We start from the raw sequence: 13806 nt of genomic DNA on the forward strand, positions 1-13806 counted from the left end.
AGCTGATTTTATAAAGGGAAAATAGATAATCACGCCAATAAATCTGGATTTAAATAGCAGTGTAAACGGAGTTTAAGCTTCTTTTTATTGATTTGATTGTGTTTTTTAGTTTTTATGTTCACTCATTTCCTTTTTTTCTCACATGAGTTGACTCTTACGAAAGAAACAAAAGAAAACATCAAATTTCTAATCGTTGCACCTAGAAGCCATTATTTTAGGAGAGCAAAGGTTTTCTTTAGTACTTAATAGTCTTTGCTGGATAGGGCTAGTATTTACCGCAATTCTGTTACTTTTAACGAACATCGTTTGGTTAAATATGTCGACAAAAAAAAAACGTTTGCATTAACGAATATTTTATTCTCTATTTTCTCATTAACACAAATCGTAATCTTTTTTATTTCAGGCAATTCTACCCAAAGAGGAATCGACAAAAATAATAAGTAATTCTTCTCATAACCTGAAATTCTTCTTTATTAATATAAAACATCACAAATCTAAATAAAATGTACACAATTATTTAGGAAAAGTGCTTTCAATACCGAAATTTTTTTCATATTAAGAAACACACGCTACCACGCTTATTAATTGATCGACAACACACATATCCGAAAGGTTTTAAGAGAAAAATGTTAAAGTAAAGATCAAATTGTCGCCGTTTAGTTAACAAACTTCTATTCGTTAGCGAAAACAGCTGATTTTGACGATGTCGATTATCGTTAGAAGTGGCTACTGAATACCAAATTCGTTACCTTTTCTGTTATCGCTTTTTAACTAAACGAATATCGTTAAAACACTTTAAACCCCGTTTACACTGCTCATACACTGCTTTAGGGCACTCGTCAGCTGATTTTATTAAGGGATAACAGATGATCGAGCAATTAAATCCGGATTTAAAGAGCAGTGTAAACGGGATTTTACTGAATTCCACTATAGAATAACTGTGGGCCGGCAATTGTTTTAACGTGCGCCAACACCTTGTGTCTCAATTTAGAGCGTATCGCAAACATCGATAATGATAATCGATAACTATTACTCAGCCGTAGACAATGACGCATTTGAAGGGAAAATCATAAAGAAATAAAGAAGAAATATAAAATTCAAAATTAGTGTAAATAATTTTAACGGCGTTAAGAACAGCGAATATACATCGAAATTGTCTCAACAGATTTTTCGAGTGAACACCGAGCAGAAAGTGAAACTTTTCGGTGGAAACTAAAAAACGATTAGCAAAAAAAGAAGGGAGTTCATCAATTGCAACAACAATCTGCAAAGCTAAGTATAGTCGTTTTTAAACAACAACACAGCACAAGCGACTCACTTGACAGCAGCTGCATCAGCTTTTTCTATGGTCATAGGGTATTGGGGATTATGGCCAGGAGTTAGAGGAATTGAACAAAAATAGAGGCAACAACAAGCTCTGCGCAAAGAAGTTTTCAAAAATTCTGAACCTGCTGACAAAATCGATGGACAAAGTTTTTTTTTTAATTTGAAAATCCATTCGTCTTTACATCATAAGAAGTAGATCCACTACGAAACTTCTGCAAGCTGCGTTGTTGTAAAGAATATCATAAAACCACCGATTATACACTACTCTTTCATGGAACATATTACCGGCTATCTAACGCCCTAATCCCTGAACATTGTATAGTGTGCAAGAACTAGAACGAAAATAATTTAAAAGCGAGAAAGCAAAAAGCCCAATAAGATATGAACAAGTAATTTTCTTATCAATCCCACAGTCACAAAAGCAAATCATACCCCCTAAAAATACCGTACAGAACGGAAACAATCTTATGTATTCATTTGAACACAATTCTACTTCTGTATTGCATTGGTTATATGTACAAGGAACTGCATAATACCCCAATTTAAAAGGAACTTTATTCGGTACATTATTTTTTCCTGAAGGCGTATAGTAAATTCTCGTACCAAGTCTTCCTCCAGAGTATACTGTGGAGCATTATTTTAGTACATAGCGTAATACTTGTGATTTGACAATATTTCGGACTGGAGCAACAAACCTCGACTCATCGCAACAGATAAACATTTGTTCTACCGCCCTCCACAACTAGCCGAAAAGCCAATACCACCATTAACATAATCGGTTGCCACCATGTCTCGTGGTTTTGATCATTTATTCAAACTTTTAATAATCGGCGATAGTGGTGAGTATCACGTATAGTTTGTGTGTGATGCCTGTGTATCTCAACGATGTATTTATAAACAATTGTATTTAACTTGTGTAAAACATATTCATTGTCAGTTGTCCTAATTTTACATATAATCTATTTATTCTGTATGAGTTTTGATCTTGCCGGGATCCGCCATGAGGTTTATTACAGTACTGTAGTTTGTGAATATCGTCCAAGTGCTTATGAACAGTCACAGTCACTCATACAGTCAACGCGCACTGGTGTTTATTTTTTTTTTATTCCGATTGTCTATATGCCCCTCTTTCTGCTGATACAAATGCTGGTATGGTGTTGTTGCACGCAAGTGTATGGATATTGATGTGACTAATATGCAACTAGGCAACAAAACAGCTCCTGCTCTAATCGTTTTTATCTTAGCATTCTTTTTGAGCGATACTCTCATAGAAGCTTTTTCTTCTCATTTTTTGTTTAATTAGGACAGTCCTAAATCGTTTCGCATTTTTATTCAATTTATCATGTAGCGCCAAATCTAGATAGAGTATCATTCTTGAGGATTGGCAGTTTGAGTGGAAAATCTAATTTAAATTTAAGAGCAATAATATGGGCTCACAAACTATTGTAATTGAGCACACTTAGCAAAAAAAACAACGCTTAAACAAAAGGTAGATAATAATTATATGCACACAAAATTAAAATTTTAAAAGCAACCAGTCAATACGATTTCCTTTTTTTTTCACTAATAGGGGGGTGACAAAACTATTGATTTTTGAACAATTTTTTTTTTTAATGAATTTTATATATTTTTGTGTACATACCAAGAAAATAATCTTATGCAATCCCACGGACTTGAAAATCATTGCAAATATGTTATTGTGCTTGCCTCTGATATAAACCCAATTTTTCAAAAAATGCATCCAATCGATGATCCATAGTTAGCATATGCTGATAACCACTTTTATATAAAAACGTTAATTGACATATTTTCATGTGAATATAAAAAAGTGTTTGTGATCAAACTTACGATGTTACATCCAATACCGTTTGCGGACAATATGGTATTTTATGTTTATGTAGAAGTCTCTTCCTTTCCAAATATTCTCCCACAATAGTGGGAATAATGTATGAGATATCTTCTGAAGTTATATTTTAAACAATTCTATGACGCATGTTATCGAAAATTTCCTCATTTACATGGAGATGGGGTAATGTCTCGGCATTTTATTTCAAGATTTTTCAATCGAATGTTTAATTTTTTGAATCACGGAGGTCGTTTCAATTTAATAGATTGTAGACATCTTAATAAATAATCACCCTAGTTTAACAAAGAATCATGAGGAATTTCGGACAGGCTAAAGCGACGAAGTGATTGTAGTAGTTTTTTACCTCACATGGTCGTCTCGGATGCAGTTTAAATTAATAAAAAATATAAAAATATGAAACCTTGCTATATTATGGATAGATATAGTAGTTTTGAACCCATGTTAGTCTTTCACCACTTTCACCAAGTAACCATTTCCATATTATTTTGGCCATTGGTCAAAAGATTAAATCACAATTGTATCGTTGGAATTGTCCTTGACAAATGGCCAGAAAACTTTTCTGTATGTGAAAATGTAGAGAGATTCACATGGCACAAGTGAATCTCTCTACAGTTTCAAAACCACTTAGTCGCCATTTTGTCGTCAAATAAATTTATTGATTATTTCACCCTTTGTGGCAAAATATGAGAGGATTACAAAAGAGAAATTGATGGATCCACCTGGATGGTTTAAAAACTTGGTATTAAAAATTTTTGTGGAGAAGCTCACAAAATTAAGACGCTTCAATAAATTGTTTCCATGCGATCATGGAATCATTGATACAGGCTTCCTAAGAGAAAGATCCGTCAAGTACTGTGCAAATAAATCCAGTATATAAAGGTTGATTTTTTAAGAACTGTAGGAAAGTTTTTCGAAAAAGGAACGTTAAATTCAGACAAAAACATGAAATCTTAATTTAAAGCCATAGGTCCATATCATTTAATGTTAAAAGATTATTTCATGCAAATGTTGAACGTGACTGGTTTATCCGCTTAGTTCAATTTTGGCATACTCTTTCCAACATTTCGGCCGGTAGCTAACGAATAAATACTGCAATGTTGTCTTCCAATTCGTCAATTGTCTGTATCGACATGAGCTTAAAACAGCCCTACAAAAAATAGTCTAAGGCGGAAGGTTAGGTTTAAGTGGCAGTCTGCCATCAGACTCACTTAAACGTTTTCGTCCATTGTGATACTACGGGAAAAGAAGAAGGAAGATGCCTTCTAATTACTACCGTTGAATCATCCAGATCGCTTTAAAAAGCTCAACATCTTCTTCTTCGATGTCCACACATCTTCTGCAAAAGTCTTTGCTGGCAACCTTCAGTCTGTCATGGCGGGCACATTGAGCAAAGCGGTAGACATCTTCAAGTCTATATTACTCCACATAGTTCTGGAATGTTCCCAACCCTCTCTTTGTGACCATCTATCATTCAATTTACAATTCAGCCATCTCATAGAGAGATCTGCGAAAGTCGAGGGCCGTTTTTGTGTTCAGAAATACGTTATCAAGGGATTTAATGGCTACCTGGCTGTCTGAGAAGATATTTATGACAATCGTTCTAATGACATTATATCTTAGCCAATCCACCACCACTTCCTTAATTGCAAGGATCTCCGCTTGATACACACTGTAGTGATCGGGTAACCTTTCGACATGACCAGTTCTAGATCTTAAGAAACCCAACTGATCGTCTAGTTTGGAATAGTGGTACAGTAGTTTTTATCAAAATCGGCTCAGATAGGGTATAATCCACATTGCCTGGAACATTGGATATTGTATCAAGGATAACACAGTGTCTGACACATGTTATATTATCCAGAGACAATAATATATTGTTAATGGCTATATTCCAAAGTGAAAGAGGCAGTCCACCTCCTTGAGGCGATCCAAGGATCCTTGCCCTAAGATATGTTTCTATCAACCTCTCAAAAGCCTTTAGCATAAAGGACAACAGTCTAATGGGACAAAAATCTTTCGCCTTCATGTGGTAAGGTTTCCCAGCGTTGGGAATGAAAATGACCTTCGCGCTGTTCCCTTTACTTTAGGCATGCTGTTGCCATGACAGGCGAACTCCAGGGATCTTTGCCCTAAGATATGTTTCTATCAACCTCTCAAAAGTCTTAAGCATAAAGGACAACAAACTAATGGGACGAAAATTTTTGCATTCCACACAGGATTTGTTCTGAGCCTTTCTCAGCTCGACCTTATATCTTGTGGCTTTCGCCACAAGAGTTTTTTACAGTCCTTCCCAGTGCCCCTTGGCTTGGCACTGGGACATGCTGGCACAAGCGAGTCATTCAGGTCCTTCTTGATCCTGGATATCCAAGCATGCGCCTTGGTATCCAAGCATGCGCCATTGGTTGACAAGAAATATCTTCCTTCTTGACTAAATCGATCCCATGGCAGCCGCTTGTACGCACCGGATCGACTCGATGGAATCCTTCATCGCAAGGGCTACCGCCTCAGTGTACGTGTTCGTCTTTTTTTCGTTATGCGAGAGGCACATCCAGGAGTGCCTTCTCCACTCGCTTCTGGTCCGTGCCGTGGTAGAAAAGAACCCCGGACCCTGGTTCTATTCTGTTTACAAGAACCGCCTCCATCATTTGTCGATGTCGGTGAGGTGTAATCGGTGCATGGAGTGGGTACATTTCCGATCTTGCTCTGGCCTTACATCCTACGGGAGTATAGTCATACTGAATATGTTGCAAGGTGCTGTGCGAACATAGACAGCAGTGGGTCACAAGCGTCATCGTCTTCGGACTATGTGACCCCCCGAACCACTCCCGTGCGGCAATATACGCAACAGCAGCATTCCATCCCCAATATTGTCAGGCCAGTGCCGGTAAGTGTATCATTTTTGCAATGGAATTGCAACGGTCTCCGTGGCAAGATCGACAAGAAGAACATATTGGTCACAGCTATCCATGAGACAATACTGGCAAACACCTGCAGCTTCCACAGTTGTCACGGGGTTTCATGGCGTTCTACCCTAGGTAACTCCACGTTTTTCACGGTGAGGATGTCCCCACTAGAATTACGAGGAGGTGTAGCAGCACGCCAGACATTTCCATTGCATCCCCTGATCTCCTGAGTGACGTACCCTGGAAAGCCGTCAACTCTTTGGGTCAGACCACCTCCCCATAATTCTCACCATCGACCCACCACCCGGCTTCATAACCTCTGAGCGCCGGACGTTATCAATCAGAAGAGAAGGACGTTATCAAACCGCTTCAGTGAACTGGCAACCCCCTCGTATGTGCTAGTTGCCGAGAGGAAATCCCGAGAAATTCATTAACGCCGCAGCCGCTTGCTTTATACCAGCCGGTCGAATACCCCAAGTGCGGCCCAATTTCCCGGATGGGATTCGTTGACGGACCCAACCAGCCCCAGAATCAGCGAGCTGAATTAAATTAAATTAAAATAAACGGGGTAATCAATGAACATAGTCGGAATTTGTGGCTGGAACACTTGGACCAATGTAACTTAGGCACCGGTTTAGGCAAGCTGTGGTCTATTGTTAAGTCACTCTCGAACCCCGGTAGACTGGATGACAGGAGCTCAGTCACTTTTGGGAAGTAACCGTGATTGATCCGAAGAGATGCGTCAGGTTGTTGAATCGTCAATTTATTGTGCATCCCGAGAATGGCAGGGCAAGGAGGAGAGCCATTCGCCGTATTCGTAGTCTCCGAGCCGATGGACAGCCATCACAATTTACCGTGGGCGATGTTACGAATGTCATCCGTGGCGCCAAATCATCCAGGAGGTTGTGCCCCGACGGAATCTCTACACTAATGCTGAAGAATCTGGTTCTACCTGGAGTTGCGTACCTTACTACTGTCCTCAACCTGTCTTTGAACACTCTTATAGTTCCCGATGTCTGGAAAATGGGCATAGTGATCCCGCTACTGAAGCCTGGAAAGAACACGAGCTTAGGAGATCAACATGGATTTCGAAGGCTGCATAGCACAACAACTCCTTTGCATGCCATCACCGCACACATTTGCTGTGGCTTCAATCAGTCCAGGCCATGTGACACGACGACGACGGTCCTCGTGGCACAGGACCGAACATGGATTTCGAAGGCTGCATAGCACAACAACTCCTTTGCATGCCATCACCGCACACATTTGCTGTGGCTTCAATCAGTCCAGGCCATGTGACACGACGACGACGGTCCTCGTGGCACAGGAACGAAGCCCATCACGTCCACGCCAACACGTCCCTCCTCCAGGCCTGAAAGGTTGGGTCGCGAACTATCTGAATTTAGGGATAAGAAGTCGAATCACCTTAGAGTGAAACAGGAAGTTCCCCAAGGCGGGGTGATATCTCCGGCACTGTTTAACATCTACCTATCCTCCATTCCACACCCTCCAAACGGCATAGATATCGTATCATATGCGGACGATTGTACGATCTTGGCATCAGGCCCCCCATGCATTGTTAACATCTGTATAGGTTGAACGTCTACCTCAACAAACTTGCCTCATATTTCGCTGCAAGAAATCTGAAGATATCTGCCACCAAATCCTCAGCCACATCGTTCACTACGAATACGCGTGAGGTGAATGGCGAGCTGGCTGTGATAGTCGATGAAGAAATGATTCCAACCATCAAGTGTCCCAAAATACTAGGCGTCACATTCTCCCCACATGCCACAGCAATTTGCGATAAAGTCAAAATTAGAAACAAGGTCCTCAAGTCACTTGCCGGCAGCACTTGGGTTGCAGAAACCTTGTTGAACATGTACGAATCAATTGGCCGGTCTATGGTAAGTTGTGCAGCGCCAGTGTGGTTTCGTCAGTTCTGTGACAGGCAGTGGAATAATATTCAGAATACCGCCCTACGAACTGCGACGGACTGTCTCCTCTGTTCTCATCTGAACCACCTCCATCAGGAGACAAAGATCCGTACGAAGACTACATGCTGTCTAAGCAATAGGTTTTGGGCTGTTATCGCAGAGACTGTCCAAATCATCATCTTGTGGATAGATATCCATCGCCCAGAAGCCTTAAGGTAGATCTACATGATCTAGAGGGTGAGGTTCAGCGGTACAAGAGAGAACCTCTAGATCAAGCGGCATATCAAGCGGGTCTAGACAACATTCATGCAGACTCGATAGCAGATGTGGTAAATATCTACCGGGTGAATGTAGTCCGGAGAACGACCGCCTCCCATTGCACCTGAAGAAATTGACCTCCTCCGGCAAATCAGAGTAGTTCTGACTCCATTACGTTGCGGCAGAGGCAGCCGCCTCAACTCCTACAGAGCAAGGATTGATGACGACGTGCATACATCTTGTATGTCCCGATTGTGACCAGGGACCACACGTCACCTGTTTAACTGTCAAGCCAGACCCAGATCCCTCTAGACACACCCTATCTTAGTCTCTGAGTTCCTGGATCTTGACACTCAACAGAATCAAGCAGACGAAAGATAGAACACAACAAACTACTACAACAACAACAACAAATAAATCGCATGCTCCGCCTGGCCAGATCTCACCAATCTTTTTTAGCGCACAACGATACATTTCAATTGAGCGTTGGTCCCCGAAGGCAATTAGTCTGTAACCCGATACCAGCCTGCATCGTCACAAACTGAAGGAGACCAAGGAAATTCCGCAAGAACATCGGAGTATATTGATGACAGTCCATTGTCTGTCCCACTCCAATTATTCCTAAATATGCAGCTCTGTTCCTCCCTATTCGACAACTGCCATCACCAAACTGTCCCTAGCGACATTAGCAAAGGTTCTTGGACCCATCTTTCTATTGTTCGCTCTTATTCTTTTAGGCATGTGATGCCCTTCAGCTGACCGCAGCTTTTTGGCTGACTTCGGTGCAGATTAGATGTAACATTAAAATCAGTACATCAGATGCTGTCCTTTGGATCCGGTTGAGTATTAAGCAGTAGTTGAACTTTTAAAGCGCCGTGCTTTGAGCCCCACGGAGGCTGGAACATTAAGGTTCAATCTGTGTGGTGTCCATCGCCATCATGAGAAGCTTAGATGCGAGCTACAGGTCCCGTCCACAGATTGGGGATAGTGGAATGCTCCATACGGATTAGCTGCAAAAGCAGTCGCAGACAGTCAACTGTACCGAGCGGAAAGTCTCAGTGAGAAGCCGGGCGGCACCGGCTCTTGCACAAATACTGAGTGCCTATGATACTCGATATGACAAGGAATGTGATGTGCGCCTTTAAATAACCAATGGCCACCCTGTTTCCGTGGCGATCGATCGTTTGGACCGGAACGAGCTTGCTAACCTGCATGAGCTTGACGAGGATCGCCACATCCACATGAAAATGTCGCTACAACAACAACAGCAATATATTATTATGGGTCGAATGCATACAGTGACAACCTCTTCTGGCTCCACGTTGTCCATTGGAGGATTTCGAACCACTTGTCCTCGTCAAAAGCCCCTGCTGATCAGTCGTCTGTCGGCTAGTGGAGCTGGAGCAGCCGCTCCACCGGTCGAGGTTTCAGTAGCAGACAACATGCTACGGTCTGATACCACCACCGCAGCTGTTGGGTCTTTGGAGTCTATTTCCGGACTCTAGGTCTGCCGCTCCACTGGAAACAGACGCAGATCATCAATCGCGTAATGGATAACACTATCGTCGCTATCCTTGAGTGACTTAAATTGTTTTTGCCAAAAATAATGACCTATTACGAGTTATAGAAAAATTCTTGCAGAGCGAAATAACAAAGCATCCGCTCGACTCAACGGTTCAAACAAAAATCTGTAGTAAGATCAAAATATTTAGAAATCTTTATATCAATAAACGAAATGTGTTTTTTGTTGTTGCAGTGTGTTGTACACTGAGGCGGCTGTCCTTGCTGATGAATGATTCCATCGGATCAATCCGGTGCGTACAACCGGCTGCCATGGGATTGTTTTTTGTAATTCTGTGGTAAACTCAAATCACTCCTTGGTATCTCTAAATTTCAATCAAAACCTTCTCATTTAATCACACAGGCCCAACTTATTCTTATCTGGATTTACATTGTTTTAGAAGTAGGCTATAGGGACTTGGTATTAAGATTTTCACCAGAAATGGCAATACTCATTACGACAAGTAGTTTTCCAATTTGTTTCTAACACATTACTAAACTTGCGGCTAATGAATTCCAGTTTATTTTTTCTGTGGATTAACTATTTATGGTCTTTGTACATATTTATTGCCAAATTTTGTGTATTATAATCGTATATATTTACAAAAATTTTATCATTATCGGAGTAATAAGATCTCATTGATAAAAAAAAATTCACTTTAAGTTGGTTATTAAACAATCAAACTATTTATTTTCTATTATTTTTGTTAGTGACCACTGTTGCTCTATAATCTCTTACGTGATTTTTGCGGGTTGTTGGGGTCAATATGTTTCAATATGCAAATAAAACAAGTTTATTTCATACTTTTCTCGAGGTTTCGTCGGCTTTTTCAAGAGTTTATTTAGTGAAATATATTAACAAGAGACGCATTTTAAATATTTAGTTCTGTTTTGTTACTTTTATGGTTTTTACTTACATATGTCTACGTTTGCATTATCCTGTTATTTTCTATTTACTTATAAAATTACAACTTTAAGTTAAAATGTAATATAAAAAAATATTATACAAAATATTCCAAAGATGACTTAGTTATTATTTTTAAATTTTTAAATTTTTTGAATAGAATTTTTTTTAATTAGCACGGATGTCGGAAGCTTTTACAGAACACTATGTGCAAAATTTCAGCCCATCAATAAAAATTGAGGCTTGTAGCGGCTCAAAAAGTCAAATTGAAGGACTACTTAATATAGGAGCAATATACAAATCTGGACCGATATGGATCATTTGCAAAATTTAGAAAGATCTCTAGTTGATTTTTTTAGCTCATAAAATCCGTTTTTCTTTTTCCTCAATTGCCAACCCCCAAAAATGCACATTTTCATTCTTAGGTGAGAAATGCCTCTCTAACAAGCGGTCGTTTTTTAAGTCGTGTGATTGGTTCTTATATAAAATGGTTGCAAAATTTGACTTTAAAAAAAGCATGCAAGAAATGACAACTTTGCAATTGTTTATCGGTAATTGTTCATATTACTTCCATTTTAGAAAACAAAGTGATGTCTAAATTTTTATTAACAAATTTCAGAATTTTTTACCATTTTATGTCGATTAAACTGAGCGTTGTCATATGACAACACTGGGTACAGTATTTTTATGCCTTTCACTAAGGGGTAAACTGTCTGTCTAAAAGCATGCTAACTTTCGAATGAATAAAGGCAGGATTCACTGAATAAGGTTAAGCCAAGCGATCAGCCGATATACTTTTTTTTTAATATTTGGCAGTACTTGGCATTGAGGATGTCAACTTGTTCTCTTTTAACATTCATTCTTTGTTTACGTTTTCTCCTATATGATGACATTTTCAATCGTCAGATTTGACATCCTTAATGATGTTTATGGGGCCTATCCACTTTGTGTTTTTGCATGTGACCTAACCTTCTATTAGTAAATCCTGGAATAAAGGTAAATTCTTGAAATTTTACAGAGGTACTTCTTATTGATGTAGGTCGGTTGGGATTGTAAATGGGCTAAATCATCCTACGTTTGGATATAACTCCCACATAAGCTGATATTCCGATTTGACTTCTTGAGTTCTTAGAAGGCGCACTTGAAATCAGATTAAGCTGAAATTTTGCACAAGGTTATCTGTTATGATATTTTTATTTATTTATTTATTTAAAATTAATTTATGCCTGCACAACATAACAAAATCTTATAAATTACAGTACAGGTTTATAGGTATATTCATACATTCAAATTGAAAAAATTACACAAAAAAATGCAAAAACCACATCCGAATTAGAAAACATATAGAAAATTTTATTAATAAAAAGCAAGGTAAAAAGCAAAAAAACAAAAAATTTAGTAAAATTGTAAAAAAATGAATTATAAGAAAAATTATATAATAATAAAAAAAAATTAAATTTAATGAAGTGCTAAAAAAAAAAAAATTTTAAGCTTTGTTTTAAAAGTATGTGCATTGCAGATACCCCGCACAACATTCCAAAGACGCACGGAAATTATAAAAAAATACAATTCTGAAACCATCATATATGGTAAATTTTTTTAAATCAACCAATAATCTGATATAGCCCCCATATAAACCAATCTATGGATTTGCCTTTTTGAGCCTATATATCTTTAACTGCCAACTCTCCGATACCGCCAACCACATCGGGGCTGCAAAGATTGGTGAGGAACGCAAAACAGACAAGAAATGAGGTACTAATGGGGTACAATGCGAAGTCTCACCGCATTTCGTGCGGGCCTAGCCTGGCAGAGTTCTTGAATACTAACGACCTAAAATTGGTAATACCACTACCTTTGTTAAAAGGATTAGGGAGGAGGTTTTAGATGTGACTATATGTTCGAAAAATCAGATCGATGAGGTTCAGGATTAGAGGGTCTCTATGAAACACTCCTTCTCCTATCATCGCTACATTAGTTTTAGAATAGCACGGCCAGCGCCGAATCCGATAAGCTTCCGTAACCAAGTAACCAAATTAACAAAATTCGGAAGACTAATCAGAATCCAAGCATACAAGACATTCACGACAATGACAACAGGATTGCGACTGCAATAGTGGCGTCTTTGGAAGATAGTTGTCCTCTTCGGAGAAGGAAATCAGACCAAGAAAAACCCGGATGGCCGGGAAATTCGCAACATTGGGAAAGATCTCCGCAGAATTTACAATAGAGCACGCCGTAAAAAAGCTGAAGTTTTTTGGGATGTGTATTACACACAGCTCAAGAATACAATAAGATTATCGGAGTGGCAAAACGTGCCTTGAAGCTTTTCCACGAAAAGGTCGATAGCGTTATTGACGCCGCTAAGATAAAAAGTTTCTCTCAAAAACCCATGTCCAAACCGAAACGTTAGTAGACGAAATCGAAACAACATTTAAGTTAGGTTAGGTTTAAGTGACAGTCTACCATTAGAATCACTAAGATGTTTTCGTCCAATGTGATACCACAAAAAGGGAAGGTGCTTTCTAGTTCCAACCGTTGAACCATCCAGATCCAACTTGCGAATGTTCACATCCGCTAAATTAGACAGGTTCTCAAAGAAATGAGAACCTAAAGTCGAACTTCTTTTGACTGCCAGTGTGGGACACACACACACAGGTGTTCTATAGTCTCTTCTTCTTCGATGTCTTCACAGCTTCTGCAAAAGTAGTTACTGGCAACCTTCAGTCTGTCAGCATGTTTTCCGATTAGACAGTGACCTGTCATGACAGACACAATGACTGAGACCTCTGTTCTAGCCAGTGACAGAAAAGCGATAGGCCTCTTCAAGTTTAGATTAGGCCAGATAGTTTTGGAATGCTCAGAGACATCAGTTATGCAGAACGGCCAAAAGGGTCTTGCTGATGGCATACGATTGGGCTAGACCCAATTAATGTCAACCCAGAAAAGACTGAAATCTGTCTGTCCACGAGGAAGGCGAAGGTGGGCAACTTTGACGATATTGGCAAGGTTAAATACCTAGGATTGATCTTGGGCAGGAAACATAATTGG

The 13806-nt window shown here is 39.4% G+C and overlaps 1 protein-coding gene across 2 annotated transcripts in view; it reads left to right on the forward strand.

Moving 5' to 3' along the window:
- Positions 1-1038: 1038 nt before the first annotated feature.
- Positions 1039-13806, forward strand: part of LOC106084417 (ras-related protein Rab-35) — a 34902-nt gene continuing 22134 nt past the window's right edge. For both annotated transcript variants that reach the window (XM_013248086.2, XM_013248087.2), the window contains exon 1: positions 1039-2165. In XM_013248086.2, coding sequence (XP_013103540.1) covers positions 2114-2165 — 52 coding nt within the window. In that variant the 5' untranslated portion in view covers positions 1039-2113. The remainder of the gene's footprint in view (positions 2166-13806) is intronic.

The sequence above is a fragment of the Stomoxys calcitrans genome, chromosome 4, assembly GCF_963082655.1.
Source record: "Stomoxys calcitrans chromosome 4, idStoCalc2.1, whole genome shotgun sequence".
NCBI lineage: Eukaryota > Metazoa > Arthropoda > Insecta > Diptera > Muscidae > Stomoxys > Stomoxys calcitrans.